This window comes from Myxine glutinosa, chromosome 2 (genome assembly GCF_964187855.1).
Source record: "Myxine glutinosa chromosome 2, kmMyxGlut1.1, whole genome shotgun sequence".
In the NCBI taxonomy this organism is placed as follows: domain Eukaryota; kingdom Metazoa; phylum Chordata; class Myxini; order Myxiniformes; family Myxinidae; genus Myxine; species Myxine glutinosa.
The window spans coordinates 159,214,432-159,229,188 of NC_136262.1; the positions used below are offsets into that span (position 1 = coordinate 159,214,432).

The 14,757-nt window shown below is 41.8% G+C and overlaps 1 protein-coding gene across 3 annotated transcripts in view; it reads left to right on the forward strand.

Moving 5' to 3' along the window:
* Positions 1–11,809, forward strand: part of LOC137421126 (ras and EF-hand domain-containing protein homolog) — a 47,673-nt gene extending 35,864 nt beyond the window's left edge. For all 3 annotated transcript variants that reach the window (XM_068106863.2, XM_068106864.2, XM_068106865.2), the window contains 4 exons: positions 1,281–1,395; positions 1,844–1,978; positions 9,510–9,586; positions 10,941–11,809. In XM_068106863.2, the coding sequence (XP_067962964.2) occupies positions 1,281–1,395; positions 1,844–1,978; positions 9,510–9,586; positions 10,941–11,037 (424 nt within the window). In that variant the 3' untranslated portion in view covers positions 11,038–11,809. The remainder of the gene's footprint in view (positions 1–1,280; positions 1,396–1,843; positions 1,979–9,509; positions 9,587–10,940) is intronic.
* The last annotated feature ends 2,948 nt before the right edge of the window (positions 11,810–14,757 follow it).

Sequence of the window (14,757 nt, forward strand, 5' to 3'; positions counted from 1 at the left end):
ATGACTCACTCTGACATTTTCCCTGTTTACAAGAGTAAATCTACGCTACGTGAATCACATGGACCGCATTGCACTTACTACATTCTAACTATGGATCCCCACTCCTTCCCCGTAACAATATCTATCTATATAATAAGATCCAATGGCTGTGTGGCAGTTTTGCATTTCCTCCCAAACCACTGGTCGCTTAAAGTTGGAAATGGTACCATATAAATCACTCGGAAGCCTGGCAGTGCAGGGTCAAGAAAAAAATCTACTTGGACAAAAACATTTTCATTATTCTCATTGATAAATTCCCAAACAAAGCAAGCATGAACGATTGAACTATGCTTCACATGGCTTGGCGACAAGTTATGAGGTTCCTTGGATTGGCTCGGGGAGGCTAGATGCACTATGATTAGTTCCTGGAAAGTGATGCCAATGGACCCTTATTTTATTTTGATGCAACAAAAAGTGGGCCTGGGACCCATGGGCTTGCTTGTTTCACAATAAGTGACACAGACATGGAAAGTCATCTTTCTTTCTTTTTTTAAAGTGGCTAAGCCACTTCAATATTTGCCTGTCCTTCCAGCCATCCATCCATCTGTCCATAAAAATGAAGAAAAAGAACCAAACACACCGTGTTTAATTCTAAAGGGTTCTAAAGTGTAATCCGAGGGTTCTAAAGGGTAATTCTAATGGGTTCTAAAGTGTATTGCTCGAGTGTTGTAAACGGTAATTCTAATGAGTTATAAAGTGTATTTCTAAAGGGATCTAAAGGGTAATTATAATGGGTTCTAAAGTTGTCAGCAACTGGAAGTCTTGTAACTTGCGTGGATTGCACACATACTGCCAAACTGCACCACTTCTTTCAGACACGGGTGCAATTTTAAGCAGTGAAGCCGTTTCCATATTTGGCTATGTCCTTCCTTCCATCCATCCGTCCTTCAAAAATGAAGAAGAACCTGTCTAACCCACTGCGTTTAATTCTAAAGGTTTCTTAAGTGTAATTCTAGTGGGTTCTAAAGGGTTGTAATGGGTTCTAAAATGTAATTATAATGGGTTCTAAAATGTAATTATAATGGGATCTAAAATGTAATTATTATAATGTGTTCTAAAGGGTAATTCTAATAGGTTTCGTTAGTTTCTCGGCTTTGCCTATTTCTTATAAAAAATGCCGAACTGAACCGCTTCCTTCGGACACGGGTGTATTTTTTTTCAACCTCGCTGATATTCTCATGAACCCTCATCTGCGAGACATACTTTCACTTTGTAATGGTCATCTCTTTCCTGCTGCACAGGTTTAGAAGCATTGCCAAGTCATACTTTCGACGTGCCCAGGGTGTTCTTCTTCTATATGATGTGATGAGTGAGAGGAGCTTCCTGGATGTCCGCCAGTGGCTGGATGACATCAAGGTAGATTATATTCTTTACTTTGCATATATTTCAGAATTGTGGATGCCTACATGCAAGTTGTGATATATTTGAATATTGCTGATTGAATTGGAATATTGAGTCTGTAGACTGGATCGGAAGAGATTTATTTAAGACAAACTACTATAGTGGTGCCATCAACAGATTAGCAATAAAAATACATTTATATGTTTATATATTACTAATTATACATCTTCATACAATGAAGAATGAATAATGTGTTGTTGTGTCTCAGACTATACTGTGTGTTTCCAGTTTGTACAAACAATTTCATCCTCATGACTTTTTGGGCCTTATGCCTCCATAGACTAGACGAAGGGTTGAAATTGTACATGGATGCCAATGATGTGTTTTAAAATGTTACATCAAGTGTAATTCAATGTAAATGTAAATGTGGAATTGATAAACAGCCTCATGTTGTCTTGCGCAGATCAGTGCAGAATCAGAAATCCCGATCATGATTGTGGGAAACAAGACAGATCTGAGAAAGAAAATGGATGACGCTGACATACCAACAATGAAGAAAAATTATATTTCTTCAGCAGATGGAGAAAGATTGGCCATGGTACTGGTACTCTGTCCAAGTTTATTGTCACCCGTCGCACCGCGGAGCGAAAGGGGGACTATGGGTTTCCCCTCCGTCCGTGTGTGCGTCCATGCGTGCATGTGTGCGCGCATGCGTTGAACCTTGTGAGCGGAATATCTTGAAAAATAAACGAACTACTAACTTCTAATCTGGTGTGTGGGTGTGTCTCCAACCCACTCACAAATATTTATCGACTCTTCCATGTTTCCTGCGTCTTCCACTTTGTCAACTCGCATCACTTCACCGACGGGGGACCTAGGCGTAACACTTGTTGTTTCTATCTCTCTCTCTATTTTTTAAACGTTGTTTTTAACAATCCAGGAGCATCTATATAATAATAGCGTAAGGACTCGACTTTGTTATCCCTTTTACGCCGCACCCAGTGACCCGATGCCCACGGCACTAATGGATTTACGATCTACGAACCGCGCTCTTTGTTTATCACGTACAGCCATACTCGAAAAATCTGAATTTGCCGACGTTGGGGCCCAAAAGCATCCGATTAACTGCCGATACGACGCCATCTTATGACGCCATCGTATTGGCGTCTGCTGGGCGAAGGCGAAGCAAGCCGTCCACTGAGTGGACAATCCAGAGCATGCATTTGTGCCGGTGTCGGCGATCGTTGTTCATATACGCACTCTTCATTCTCATCTTTCTTCCTAACTCTTACTCGGACAAGCAAATCCCCTATGCCATCCATAATGGTACACTCTATCCATACACCACATCCTCCCTTCTGTGGATGTTCCACGGGTTTCGGCTAGTTATGATTGAACATAGACATATATAGCACTAAGTTAATTTTTTTCAGTATAGATTAAAATATCCCATTGAACAACATCTCAAACATCGCCAATTTTCCCATGTCTGCTTTTTCATTTTTTCACAATGAAGCTGTGTGTGTGTGTGTGTGTGTGTGTGTGTGTGTGTGTGTGTGTGTGTGTGTGTGTGTGTGTGTGTGTGTGTGTGTGTGTGTGTGTGTGTGTGTAACCCCAATAACACAAAAGGTTATGGATCTATTTTGATAAAACTTGGTACACTTGATCAGCAGTTTAGGACAATCAAATTTTTAAACATTGGGACCAATTGGACCATATTTAGATGTCTGTTTGTCCGTCTGTCTGAAAACGCCAATTTTCAAAAATAGGTTTTGCATGCATTTCGATGAAACTTGCTGTATAAGTTTATAGGCCGACTCAATCTATCGAGTGGACCACCTGATCAAACGTTTTGATGAATCGGACAGTATTTGGATATATGTCTGACCTTTAACAGCACTTTTGAATCGATAGATTTTGTTGAAATTTCGTATACATACTCAACATACAACAACAACAACAACAACAACAGGCATTTTAAGGCCATTTCCCTGCTAGAGCGGGGGTTAGCATACATGCATACTCAACATGTTATTTTTATTTAATCGATGCAGGTTGGACAGTTTACAATAAATTGTTCTACAAATAAAAGACATGATATAAATTCACAAAAAACGATTGTGCACAATAGACTGAAAAATGGATTTGCTCACCACAAAGTCTCTTTTGGAGCTCTCTTTTGGTAGTTATCAATTTCTGTAACTCCCAGGCTCTCGACTTCTGTTGCATTACAACGTGACATGTCCATGCGATTGATGCACATTTTTGAACACACCAATCCTGCTTTCCTACAACTACATGCCTTCCCGGACCCTGTTTTACATGAGCAGGTGACAATGTTGATAAGTATCTGGGCAGCAGCATGTCAGTCTGTGGTGATCTAAATTAGTGTATGATCATGAGCTTGCCATCCCCACTCGGTAGGAGACAATTTGTGTCCCATCCATTCCTGGATCTGCAAATACACTCTGTATGAATGCTCATGGACTGCAACACTTGTAGATGGGATTCTGCCTTGTTGATAGGCTCCACTCAATGATGTTCTTGTAACCCCATGTTATATGCAACATGGTGATATTTGTTTGATGTGGAACACTTCTGTGCACCATATAACGCAAGGAAAAAAAAATTCCTCTGCAAAGGATATGTCCTCATGACCACTTTAACCTTGTGTGAACACATCCACAATGGGATTCAAGTCTGGCCTTTGGCTGGGCCTCTCAAGGACTTTCACATTCTTGTTCTGAAGACATTCCAGTGTTGCTTTGGCTGTATGCGTGGGGTCATTGTTCTATTGGAACGTAAATCTTCGCTGCATTCTAAGGTCCTTTGCACTCTGAAGCAGGTTCTCCTCAATGATTTGCCTGTATTTGGCTCCATTTGTTGTTCCTGCTATCCTTACAAGTCTCCCAGTCCCTGCCACTGAAAAGTATCCACATAGCATGATGCTGCCACCACCATGCTTCACTGTAGGGATGGTGTTAGATGTGAGATGGCTGATGAGCTGTGCTCGGTTTCCACCCAGGCATGGGGTTTTGCAATCAGGCCAAAGAGTTCAGTTTTCATCTCATCAGAATCTTTTGCCTCATTGAGCTTTGTGCAAACTCCAGGCGTGCTGTCATGTGCATTTTTCTCAGGAGTGGCTTCCGTCTGGCCACTCTCCCATAAAGTCTAGATTTGTGAAATGCTGTAGAGATCGTTGTCCTTCCGGCAGGTTTTTCCCATCTCAGCCAAGGAACTCTGTAGTCTGTCAGAGTGCTCATTGGGTTCTTGGTCACCTCCCTGACCAAGGTCCTTCTTGCCCAGTTGCTCAGTTTGGTCAGACGGCAAGCTCTAGAAAGAGTCTAGATAGTTCCATATTCTTTCCATTTCCTAATGATGGAGCTCACTGTACTCTTGGGAACTTTCATCACTCTAGAAGTTGTTTTATACCCTTACCCAGATCTATGTCTTCAGAACATATTCTCGGAGTTATATGGACAGTTCCTTAGACTCCATGGTAGAGTTTCTGCTCTGACATGCACTGTCAACTGTGGGACCTTATATAGAAAGGTGTGTTTCTTTCTAAATCATGTCCAATCAATTTAGTTGGCCACGGGTGGACTCCAGTCAAGTTGTAGAGATATCTCACTGATGATCAAAGGAAATTGGATGCACCTGAGCTCAATTTGGAGTATTATAGTAAAGGGGACGAATACTTATTGACTCATGACATCTCTGCTTTTAATTTTTTATATTTTGAAGAAAAAAAAATCCTGAATGTCAGCTGGGATGTGAGAAGGCTGACTCACAACCCCAAGCCAATATGCTTGGGTCTATACCTGCGATGTTTGTGGTAAATCTGTGGGTCCCACATTGGACTATACAGCCATCGCACAATGCACAATGCTTAGTGAGCATGCCAACGAAGGGAAGAGATTAGTCGAAAACGATGACTCACACCAACATCATCATCATCATACCTTGGAGTTACCCTGGTCTGTTCTTGCACCCTCAGCTACAAAGATAATGCCTTCAAGACAAAGATGAAGGCAGGAGGCAGAAATAACATCTTGAGGAAGTTGACCAACTCTAAATGAGGAACAGACTTAGGGACCATTCAAAGTACTGCACTCACCTTGTGTTATTTGGCAGCAGAATACAATTGTCCTTTTTGGGGCCGTTCCTCACATGCCAAGAAGATGGATCAAGAACTCAACATGGCCTGCAGAGACATTTCTGCTTGCCTTAAACCAACGCATGTGGACGACCTCTATTTGCTATGTGGTATTGCTCCACCTTTGGAAGGGCAGTCTCACAAATAGGAAAGAAAAGCAGGAACATGACTCTTGCCACCAACTCTTTCAACACAAGCCACTACCCGAAGTTGAATTCCAGAAATACCTTCCTTCACACTGCTCAGCCCCTGGATGGTAACACCTACAGCTGCAGGAGACACCTGCAATCAAGACACCACAAGCTGTCACTTGACCTGGGGAGTCCCTGCCAAATGGAGCCAGTGAGACATAGCCCACTTGGCTGTGTCTCAAATCACCTCAAGTCTGGAGTTGGACTTAAGTTCTACCCTTATGCAGAAGTAGGGATATAATAAATATGACCTATCTGTTGTGACTGTGGCGAAGCTCCTCAAACAATGGAACATCTTCTAGATTGTCCTCTTACCAGAGCTTTGCTGACCAGGCGACCTGAAGACTCTTAATCCATGTGCCAGAGCCGGTGTTTTGTCGTGGCTGGGAAAAGTGTAGTAACACGAAAAAGAAGAGGTTCCTTGCAAGAAACTTCGACACCGAAGGAAGACAGGTCCATCGTGCCTGTGCAATAGTTGCCAACCTATGGTTGTTTGTACGGTGGCCAATCCTTTTTAACACAAGAACCACAAGTCTTGCGCGCATACCTAATTCAGCCGCAGCGGTCAATTTGACCACTGATGAAAAAAGTTGGTCATTATATGAAGTAAATCAAGAAATATATTGTCAAACACATGTTTATTGTTTGTAATGATGAAATTGCTTGAAACACAAAAAACACAAATCACAACTATCCACCATTTAGTTGTTACAGCAGCAAACTGTGCATTTTCTAATCACTTGTCCAGTGCACTTCACTTGCTTGCTGCACACTGCACATAGATGTCCACTGTTTTGTTTCTGCATTTGGCGATTTGGCATTGATGCCGCTTACGCTTTACACTTTACAGGAAGTGCCTCCTCCACACTACTCGACTGTTGTACCTCTTGTGGTAGTGGCTCAGACGAGTACCCCTGTGGAAGCTCGTCAAGTTGAGCAATGAAATCTCGTCGGCTGATGCGTTTCCCAGTCACTGCCTTGTACAGCACCCATGCATTTATGGCAGCCAAGTCTAGAATGTTGTAAAAGACATGAACAGGCCATCTGCAAGATCCTGCTTTTAGGGAGTATTTCCTGAACATCTGGTCAACAATATCCACTCGGTATTTAGTGAAATTGTAAAAAGCAACAGTGTCAGGAAGCTTCTTGAGGTTATCCTGTGTTTCTACAGTCGGGTGAAGGGTGCTGAGTAACAAAACATTTTTGTTTATTTTACCCTGGTAAACTGTGAGGGTAGTGTCACCATGCTTCATCACCGTAGTCATGTGAAGCTGTGCTCCTGAGGTCTGTACTTGTTGGCCTGAGGCCTGAGGTCTGTACAAAGTGTACTTATACCCTTCAATTTCAACTTCTCTGCCAACTTTAGAGAAGTGAAAAAGTTGTCCGTGGTGACATTTCTTCCCTTGTTGAGGAAAGGATCCAAAAGTCGTAGTATCACATTTTCAGACAACGTGTGGTCTGCAGGACGGTGCTCATCCTTGCCGAAGTACGGAAAGCCATTTAGCAGATATTTCGAAGAAACATCAACTGCCAGCCAAAACCTTATACCAAATTTATCCGGTTTACTGGCCATATATTGAGTGAAACGACACCGGGCCTTCGTGGGTAATAGCTTCTCATCCCCGGTGATGTTTTCCCTAGGCATATAGCAGCGGATACAACTGTCTATAAACCGATTCCAGACCTCGGATAGCAGCACAAATTTGTCCGTCTGCAAACGCTGAGATGTCGTTGCCTTTTGGTCAAATCGCAAGAATCTCATTATTTCACAAAATCTATTTTGTGGCATGGTATTGCGAAAGAATGGTGGGCTACATGTAACAGACCCCAGACTGTTTACTTGGGCTCCTCGCATTGTGACGATTGTGGCATTGGCCCTTGTGCCTCTCGCAGCACATTATGATGTGGTCGTCTGCCTGGAGCATTCAAACTGTCAGCAATTTCCCAGATAGTTCCATCTTTCGCAGTTTCCTTGGCCTTGTAGCCTGATCGACCCAGAGTTATAGGTTGTACCTTTGGCTTTGGACTCGTTGGACCGCCATGCTGTCATGCTTTTCCACATGTGGACACTGTTTGCTGTTGTGACTTTGCTTCCGATTTTTTCTTCAGCCGAGTCACTTTTAGTGAAATGGTCCTGCTCGGGAATGTACGTATTCATCATCGTCTTCATCACTTTCTATGTAATCTCCCTCTGACTCATTGCCAGAAAGCTGCTGAAGTAACTCGAAAATCTCTTTTATTTGTCCGAGAGCCCAGACCGCCGTGCCATGTTCATTGTACCATATTTCTGCACACTGTCTGAAATTGAATGAACGAATGAATGAATGAATGACATTGGGGATTGTATATGCTCTTCCAGCTTAGCAGATTTGGCACACATCGATGAAATTTCATCAAAATATGTACCGATAATATTTGCGGTCAAATTGACCGCAGCAGTGGTTTTAGGTATAATGCGCTTATAAATCAAATATGGTTGAGGTCAGGCGGTCAATTTTTTGTGAGAATACTTAACACCGAGAGAAATTAAAAGTCGAGCATCCTCAAAAACTGTGAACAAAAAATTACGCTCACAATCAGCTACTGAATAATTGCTTGCGGTCAAATTGACTGCAGCGGTGGTTCTAGTGTTAAATGGTGAGCATAGCAACGAAGCAGCAAATACTAATTTTTAAATCTTCTGTATGATTCAGCTGGTGTTCAAACCTCGCCGACTCAGAGTAGAAGCCCGAAACATTACCCCCACCAAATGTGGTATTCTTCTAATTTTATCTCCTGCATGGATCTACATCTAGAATGAATGAATGAATAAATGAATAAATAGATAGATAGATAAATGTTTCTAGATCTATTTGAACAAAACAAAAATTTATTATCTATCTATAATTCCAGTAATCTCTGTGTGTATGTATGTATGTATGTATGTATGTATGTATGTATGTATGTATGTATGTCTGTGACCGCTGTTTCTCGACAACCACGGGTCCGATATACTTTAAACTTGCCAGGTATATTGCTGGGGACCCGAGGATGTGCCTTTTCAAGGTTTCATATTAATCGGACAAGTAGTTACCGAGCTATGTCCAAAAAACGATTCAACCAATCAGAGAGCAGCGAGCTATCACGTGTGCCGAACATGGCGAACAGACTCTGCCTCGGACGGCACATTTGAGAGCGTATTCATTTATTTCACGTTGGAAAACTATGTTGCCATTAAACTATGTTTTAAAACTAAATAAAACTAATTTGCGATTCATCGTAACTGCGATTTGCGACCTTCCGGACAGTGAAGACTTCACTTCCGGCAGCCAATCACAGAACGCGTTGTTGCGAGCCGAGCCGAGCGCGTGCGCCATTACGGTTCGTAATTCGATTTCTTCCGGAGAAAATAATAATTTCTCGATTTCTTATGCGCATTATTTCTCCCAGAGCGAAGGGCGGAAGCGAAGAGCGTTGTTTTTTTTGTTTACGGGCGTACGGGGTAGAGCGTACGGGTAGCGTTTTTTTTTTTTTTTGGCAAGGAACGGGCACCCACGTACGGGCATGCCCTAGTCTCTTTAAATGAGTACATTTACTTAATGCACAATTCATGTTATATTCACTGATTCCAACCAGAAGCGTCTCTCTAATCTAATACGATATCGAATTTAACTACCACGGTCTTTAAGTCTACACTGCTAACTTGAAAACTTAAAAAGAGAATCACCAAACTAATACATACTGTGTACCTCCTTATCTGCCTCCACTCTGCCCCCTCTCCTACGCTTTTCTGTTCTCCATAGATGTACAATTCATTGTTTTGTGAAACGAGCGCGAAGGACGGATCCAACGTGGTCGAGGCAACGTTGCACCTTGCCAGGTATTTTGCGTACATCTAACTTAGGGCAACACATATTTACTAACAATATTGTTTATGAAAGGTCCTCAAGTTCATGCCATCATTTTTCTTCATCGATAATAATGACAGTTACGATGTTTAATACTTTTATAGATTGGAAAATTTACAGAAAACTACAAGTTATTTACTCGTCACTAACATTTTCCTTTTAAAGTTTCATTAATAAATGATACCTCAACATTAATTAAATGAGAAGCAAATGTGCTTTGTTACTTCATGCATGTGTCGGATAAATAATGTTTACATCACTCAAAAATTATATCCAAAACTGAATGCAAGAATTTCCGCTGCTCCTACGACGTCTACTACTTATTCAACATCCACGGTTATTGCCATGTTATCATGGGGTTGGCCGGGTCTTTCACAAAGTGGCTGGTCAGGCTTGACATTAAACTGGAGATGGGAGGAATTTATCCCAATAAACAGTATGTGTCTAGGTTTTGATTGGCGAACCAATTCAGTGACCCTAATATGCAAATTCTGTTCAAACTGGCACAGTACCAGCCTCCGAGTAGGTGGAGATTGCACATTACCTGCTGAAAAAAGTACAGTCTGTGTATTACAAAAAGACTATAGATGTTTGTGTAGTGTCTGTCTAAAGGGTTCTAACAGGTATTGAGGGTCTAGCCAAGGTGTCCAAGTGGTGTAAAGAGTGTAAAGGTTATAAGGGTCTCAGTGCTCCAAAGGATCGAATGATTCTAAAGTGTCTAAAGAGGGTATGTCTTTAAAAGTCTAAGAGTCAAGGGGCATAAAGGGTGTAAATGTCTTCAGGAGTCTAAGGGGTCAAAAGGGTCTTAAAATGTCTTTAGGGGCCTAAAATGTCTAAATAGGTTTAAAAGGTATAAACAGTCTAAAGGGTCAAAGTGTTTAAAAGGTGTAAATGTTGAAAGGATCTTGGAGGGTACAAAGGGTCTTAAAAGGTCCAAAGGGTCGAAGAGATCTAAATTGGTCCAAAGGGGTCTAAAAGATTGAAGGGGTATAAAAGGTATAAGAAATCTAAAGGGGTCTAAAGTGTCCAAAGAGGGTATAATGGGGCTACAGGTCTAAAATGTCGAATGGTCAACGGATCTAATGGGCACAAAGGTCTTCAGGAGTCTAAAAGGCTAAAAAGGTCAAAGGGTCTGAGAGATCTAAAAGGTGTAAGGGCTCTAAAGATCAACATGTATAGGCCATCCTGTCAGCCTTCACATTGGGTTAGGATACAAAAATCACAAGTGTGACAAAATAATTGAAATGACTCAAATGCCGCAAACAACATGTTATGGCCAATTATACAATTTGAATTCCACTCCATGTCTGTCTTTGCTCTTCACAGGGATGTCAGAAAGTTTGCAGAAATTCAGGAGGTCCAGTCGCTAGCCTTGATGAATCCGGAGAAAAAGCAGGACTTGACACCTTGCTGTAATAACTGAGCACGACGGATCACGACTTGCAGGGGCTGCATGGACACAATGGGCCATCTTGGATCAAAGGTTACTGTACAGATATCTTGGTGGGGTGCTGACTTTAGATATGATCTTGCTTTGTTAGCCACGTTTGTTTCGGTATTTTGGCAGGATTATATTGTCGGAGTTTGGGCGGAGGTTTCTTTTGATCACAATCTTTCTCAATATAATTCTGTACTGGGAAAAGCAAGACAGATACAATTATTTTATAACGTTAATCCAATTTTAAGTTTGAAATATCAGGAACAGAGGTTTTAAACGACATAATCAATGGTTTAAAAAATCCATGTATCCATGATGGAAATGCAATGTTTTACAAAAAATGACAAGTTTCCTGCTTTTGTGACTTGCACTTTATGGAATGTTGGTTATTTTTCCAGTTTTATTGCAAACTCTCATAACTTCCTAAGTATTTTCATGGTGGCAGAACTGTTTCATTTAACATGTTTATCATATAGTTCCGAGAACATTTACTGGAGATGTCTCATGCTTTAGTTTCGTGAGGTCACCTGGGTTGTACATTCAGTCTAAATTACATGTCTTGGTTTGTTGTTAAAGGTTGAAACCCTGGAAAGGCTGTGTATATAAATGTTGACTAAATTAAAATGGTTCTCATATAGCCATATGTATTTGTACCTTTGTTACCCTCACCAGAGGGGAGAGTATTGCATTTGAGTCCGTTTGTCTGTTTGTCTGTCTTTGTCCGTGCAGAATAAATATGATTTTCTCTGCAACCGTTGGTCTGATTGACAGGAATTTTTTTTTACCATAGGTGCACCTCCTCCTGTAGAATTTCTAATGATAATTATGATGTCATAGGTCACAGGGTATGGGCGCCATCTTAGAAAAAACTAAAAACTTTGCACCTCAATATCTCTGAAAGCGCTGCATAGAAAAAAATTGAGACCTGGCTCATTGTAAAGAACTCTCCATGGGGAATAACTTATGTTAATGATGATGTCATAGGTGCCTCCATGATGACGTCATAATGCGACAAGTACGAAACTTCATCCGACCAAAATGAAATTTCTTGAGCGTCATCTAGGGATAAATTGGTGGAGAAAAAAATACTGATGTCATCGGTCACGTGGTTCGGACGCCATATTTGTTTTAACACAAAAGGTCTTAAAAGCCAATGAAACGCGGCCTGGTGAGGGTCTGCAATCTCCGATTGCTTTTTCTTGTTTTTACTACAAAAGTGAGGCTCATGAAAGAGCAAGGTTAAATTGACAGTGCAGTAATGGGGCAACAATTTGGCACAATCGGTGAGAGGATAAACAAATAGAAAAGAAAGAGAAAGACATGGAGAGAGGGAGGGAGAGAGAAACAGAAAGAGAGACTTGACTTTTATGTCCTTTTATTACAAAAGTTTAAAAAACAATAAATGATTATTCAAAGAAACCAATCACAACAGTTGCACAAACCTTTACATGACAAACAAAATATAAGCAAATGAACAAGCAAGTATAAAGGAAATCAACTACATAGTAAATACTAACTGACCCTCAGCTCTTTTGCAAAATGCATCTCTCACAAACCACTGCTTCTCAAAGAGTTGTACCTCAAAACAACAACAAAATTCCAGCTTAACTCTTGACACAGAGAGCTTTAAACATTTCCAAAACATCTGTACAATACGAATCATTACGTATCTTTGATTTCCTGGTCTTGTATATCGCCAACTGGGCTTGCGCAAGAAAGAAATGAATTAAAATTGTTGTTGGGGAATTGAACCGCCCACTAGGCCCATAAAAGTAAAGGCAGGAAAATTAAAAACAAAGGAAAGCCATGCAAGTAATATTTTTAAGAAAACAAATAAAGGAGTTAACCGGTCACAGCGTACATACGCATGGGGAAAGGTTTCAGTTTGTCCACAAAATGGACATTGCTCACTTATCGCTTGCGAGAAGCGGTGAATTAGGGAATTTGTGGGTAGGATCTAATGAGCAATTCTCCATTGAAGATCCCCAACACGTATAGTACCACCCCCAAATAGGGTAAAGGGGAGGGGTATTCGGCAGGACTGCAGGCCATCTATATAGGGTACAGGGGAAGACAACGAAGGAAAAAGAATTTTTAAGCATTGCACATACAGGGCCTTTTGATTGCTCCCAGAAAAGGATAGAGAGCAGCCAAAACGAATCGGTTCCAAACTGAGAGAACCAGATAGACAAAGATTGGGGAACGGTGCAGAAGATCAATAGGTGGGTACGGGAGGGTTGCTTGCCCAGCCATTTGAGGCACAGTAGATGCGAAGCACCATTTTCAAAAAGCTGTCAACTCTGCGACACGATCTAATGCCAACCGTCGAAGCCAGAGCGGTAGCACTGATCCACCTGTCATTGGTGGAGTTTCTCAAGTGACACACTTTTGTTACTGAGGCATTTATAAACTTTTGAATGAAGATGCTTTCATTCACGCACTCACCAAATACAGAGTTGTGAAATAATGGCTCGTTGAAGAACATGGATCGAACATAAGTCGAGGGGTCACAGAGACAGGTAAAGGGTTGTGCTACGTGTTCCTCCCCGACCCCCTGGTCACGGTGTACCTCCGAGCCCCGAGAGGAGTCACGGCAGAAAAATGTGTTATTCTGTGTCAAAGATCAAAGGAGAAGCCACCCCAATTGTTACTCACAAACAAATATTGTATTAAGATCACACAAGAATAACAGTACAATAACAATAGTATTCAAAAGTACAATCAATATGTCCTATGATAATGATAGTACCATCAGTTTTGTAATATATAACTCACTGTGCTCCAAGTGAGTGAAACAAGAACATTCCCCAATGTCTCTTATTCCCGGCGTCAAGACGAAGTTGATTCGCTCCAGCGATCGCCAGAACGATGTCCAATCGAGACCAGAATCCCGTGCGGATGGCAAGTACAGTCACATCACCGAAGCTGTACAAAAGTGCCCTCAAGGCGACTGGGAAATCCAAAGGCGCCCTACAGGCGACAGAGAGATCACACTCTCAGGTATGGACGAAGTAACCTTCAAAAAGCCACGTCACACACACGCCCCAGATCGACGTCTGAATGCAGTGAAAATGGTCAAAAAGAGACGAAACCGCGAGCGAAGCACAAGTCCTGTGCGAGTCAAAATGGCCGACGGCCCGGTCTCGTGGCACACGGCACGGCGATGATTCTCTCCTGAATCGATCGCAAAACCTGACACGCAGGTTAATCTGTCACAGCGATGACAACTCTGTCGTAGGAATCCCTTTACCGGAAACCCGAAAGTTCGCTCGTGACTCTTGCTCGCCAACGTTCGCTTCAGAAATCGGAGCGACTCAGCTTTCTTGTCTGACTCTCTCGCTCCGCCCTTTTTTCCCCTCTTCTTCCTCTTCGTCGTCTGGTTCCCGATCCGGTTTCCTGTTTCTTTTAACATTAACTTTTGAAAACAGTTCATGGACAATAAACCTTTTGAAAACAATAATAGTACATGGAATCAGAAATATTTACAGTGGATGCAAACCACCACAACGGAAGTGACAAATCCGTAACATTTGCCACACATTCAGTAGGCTTTGGTGAAAGGCAGGCTGCATCGATAGGTCTATCTTGGTCGAGTCCATCAGGAACAGCTCCTGTGCAAGGTCCAACTTCCCCGCTTGACGTAAGATGCAGCTGGGTAAGCTGTCTCCAGGCCAAACATGGTTCAAACAAGAAGCGCCATGTTGT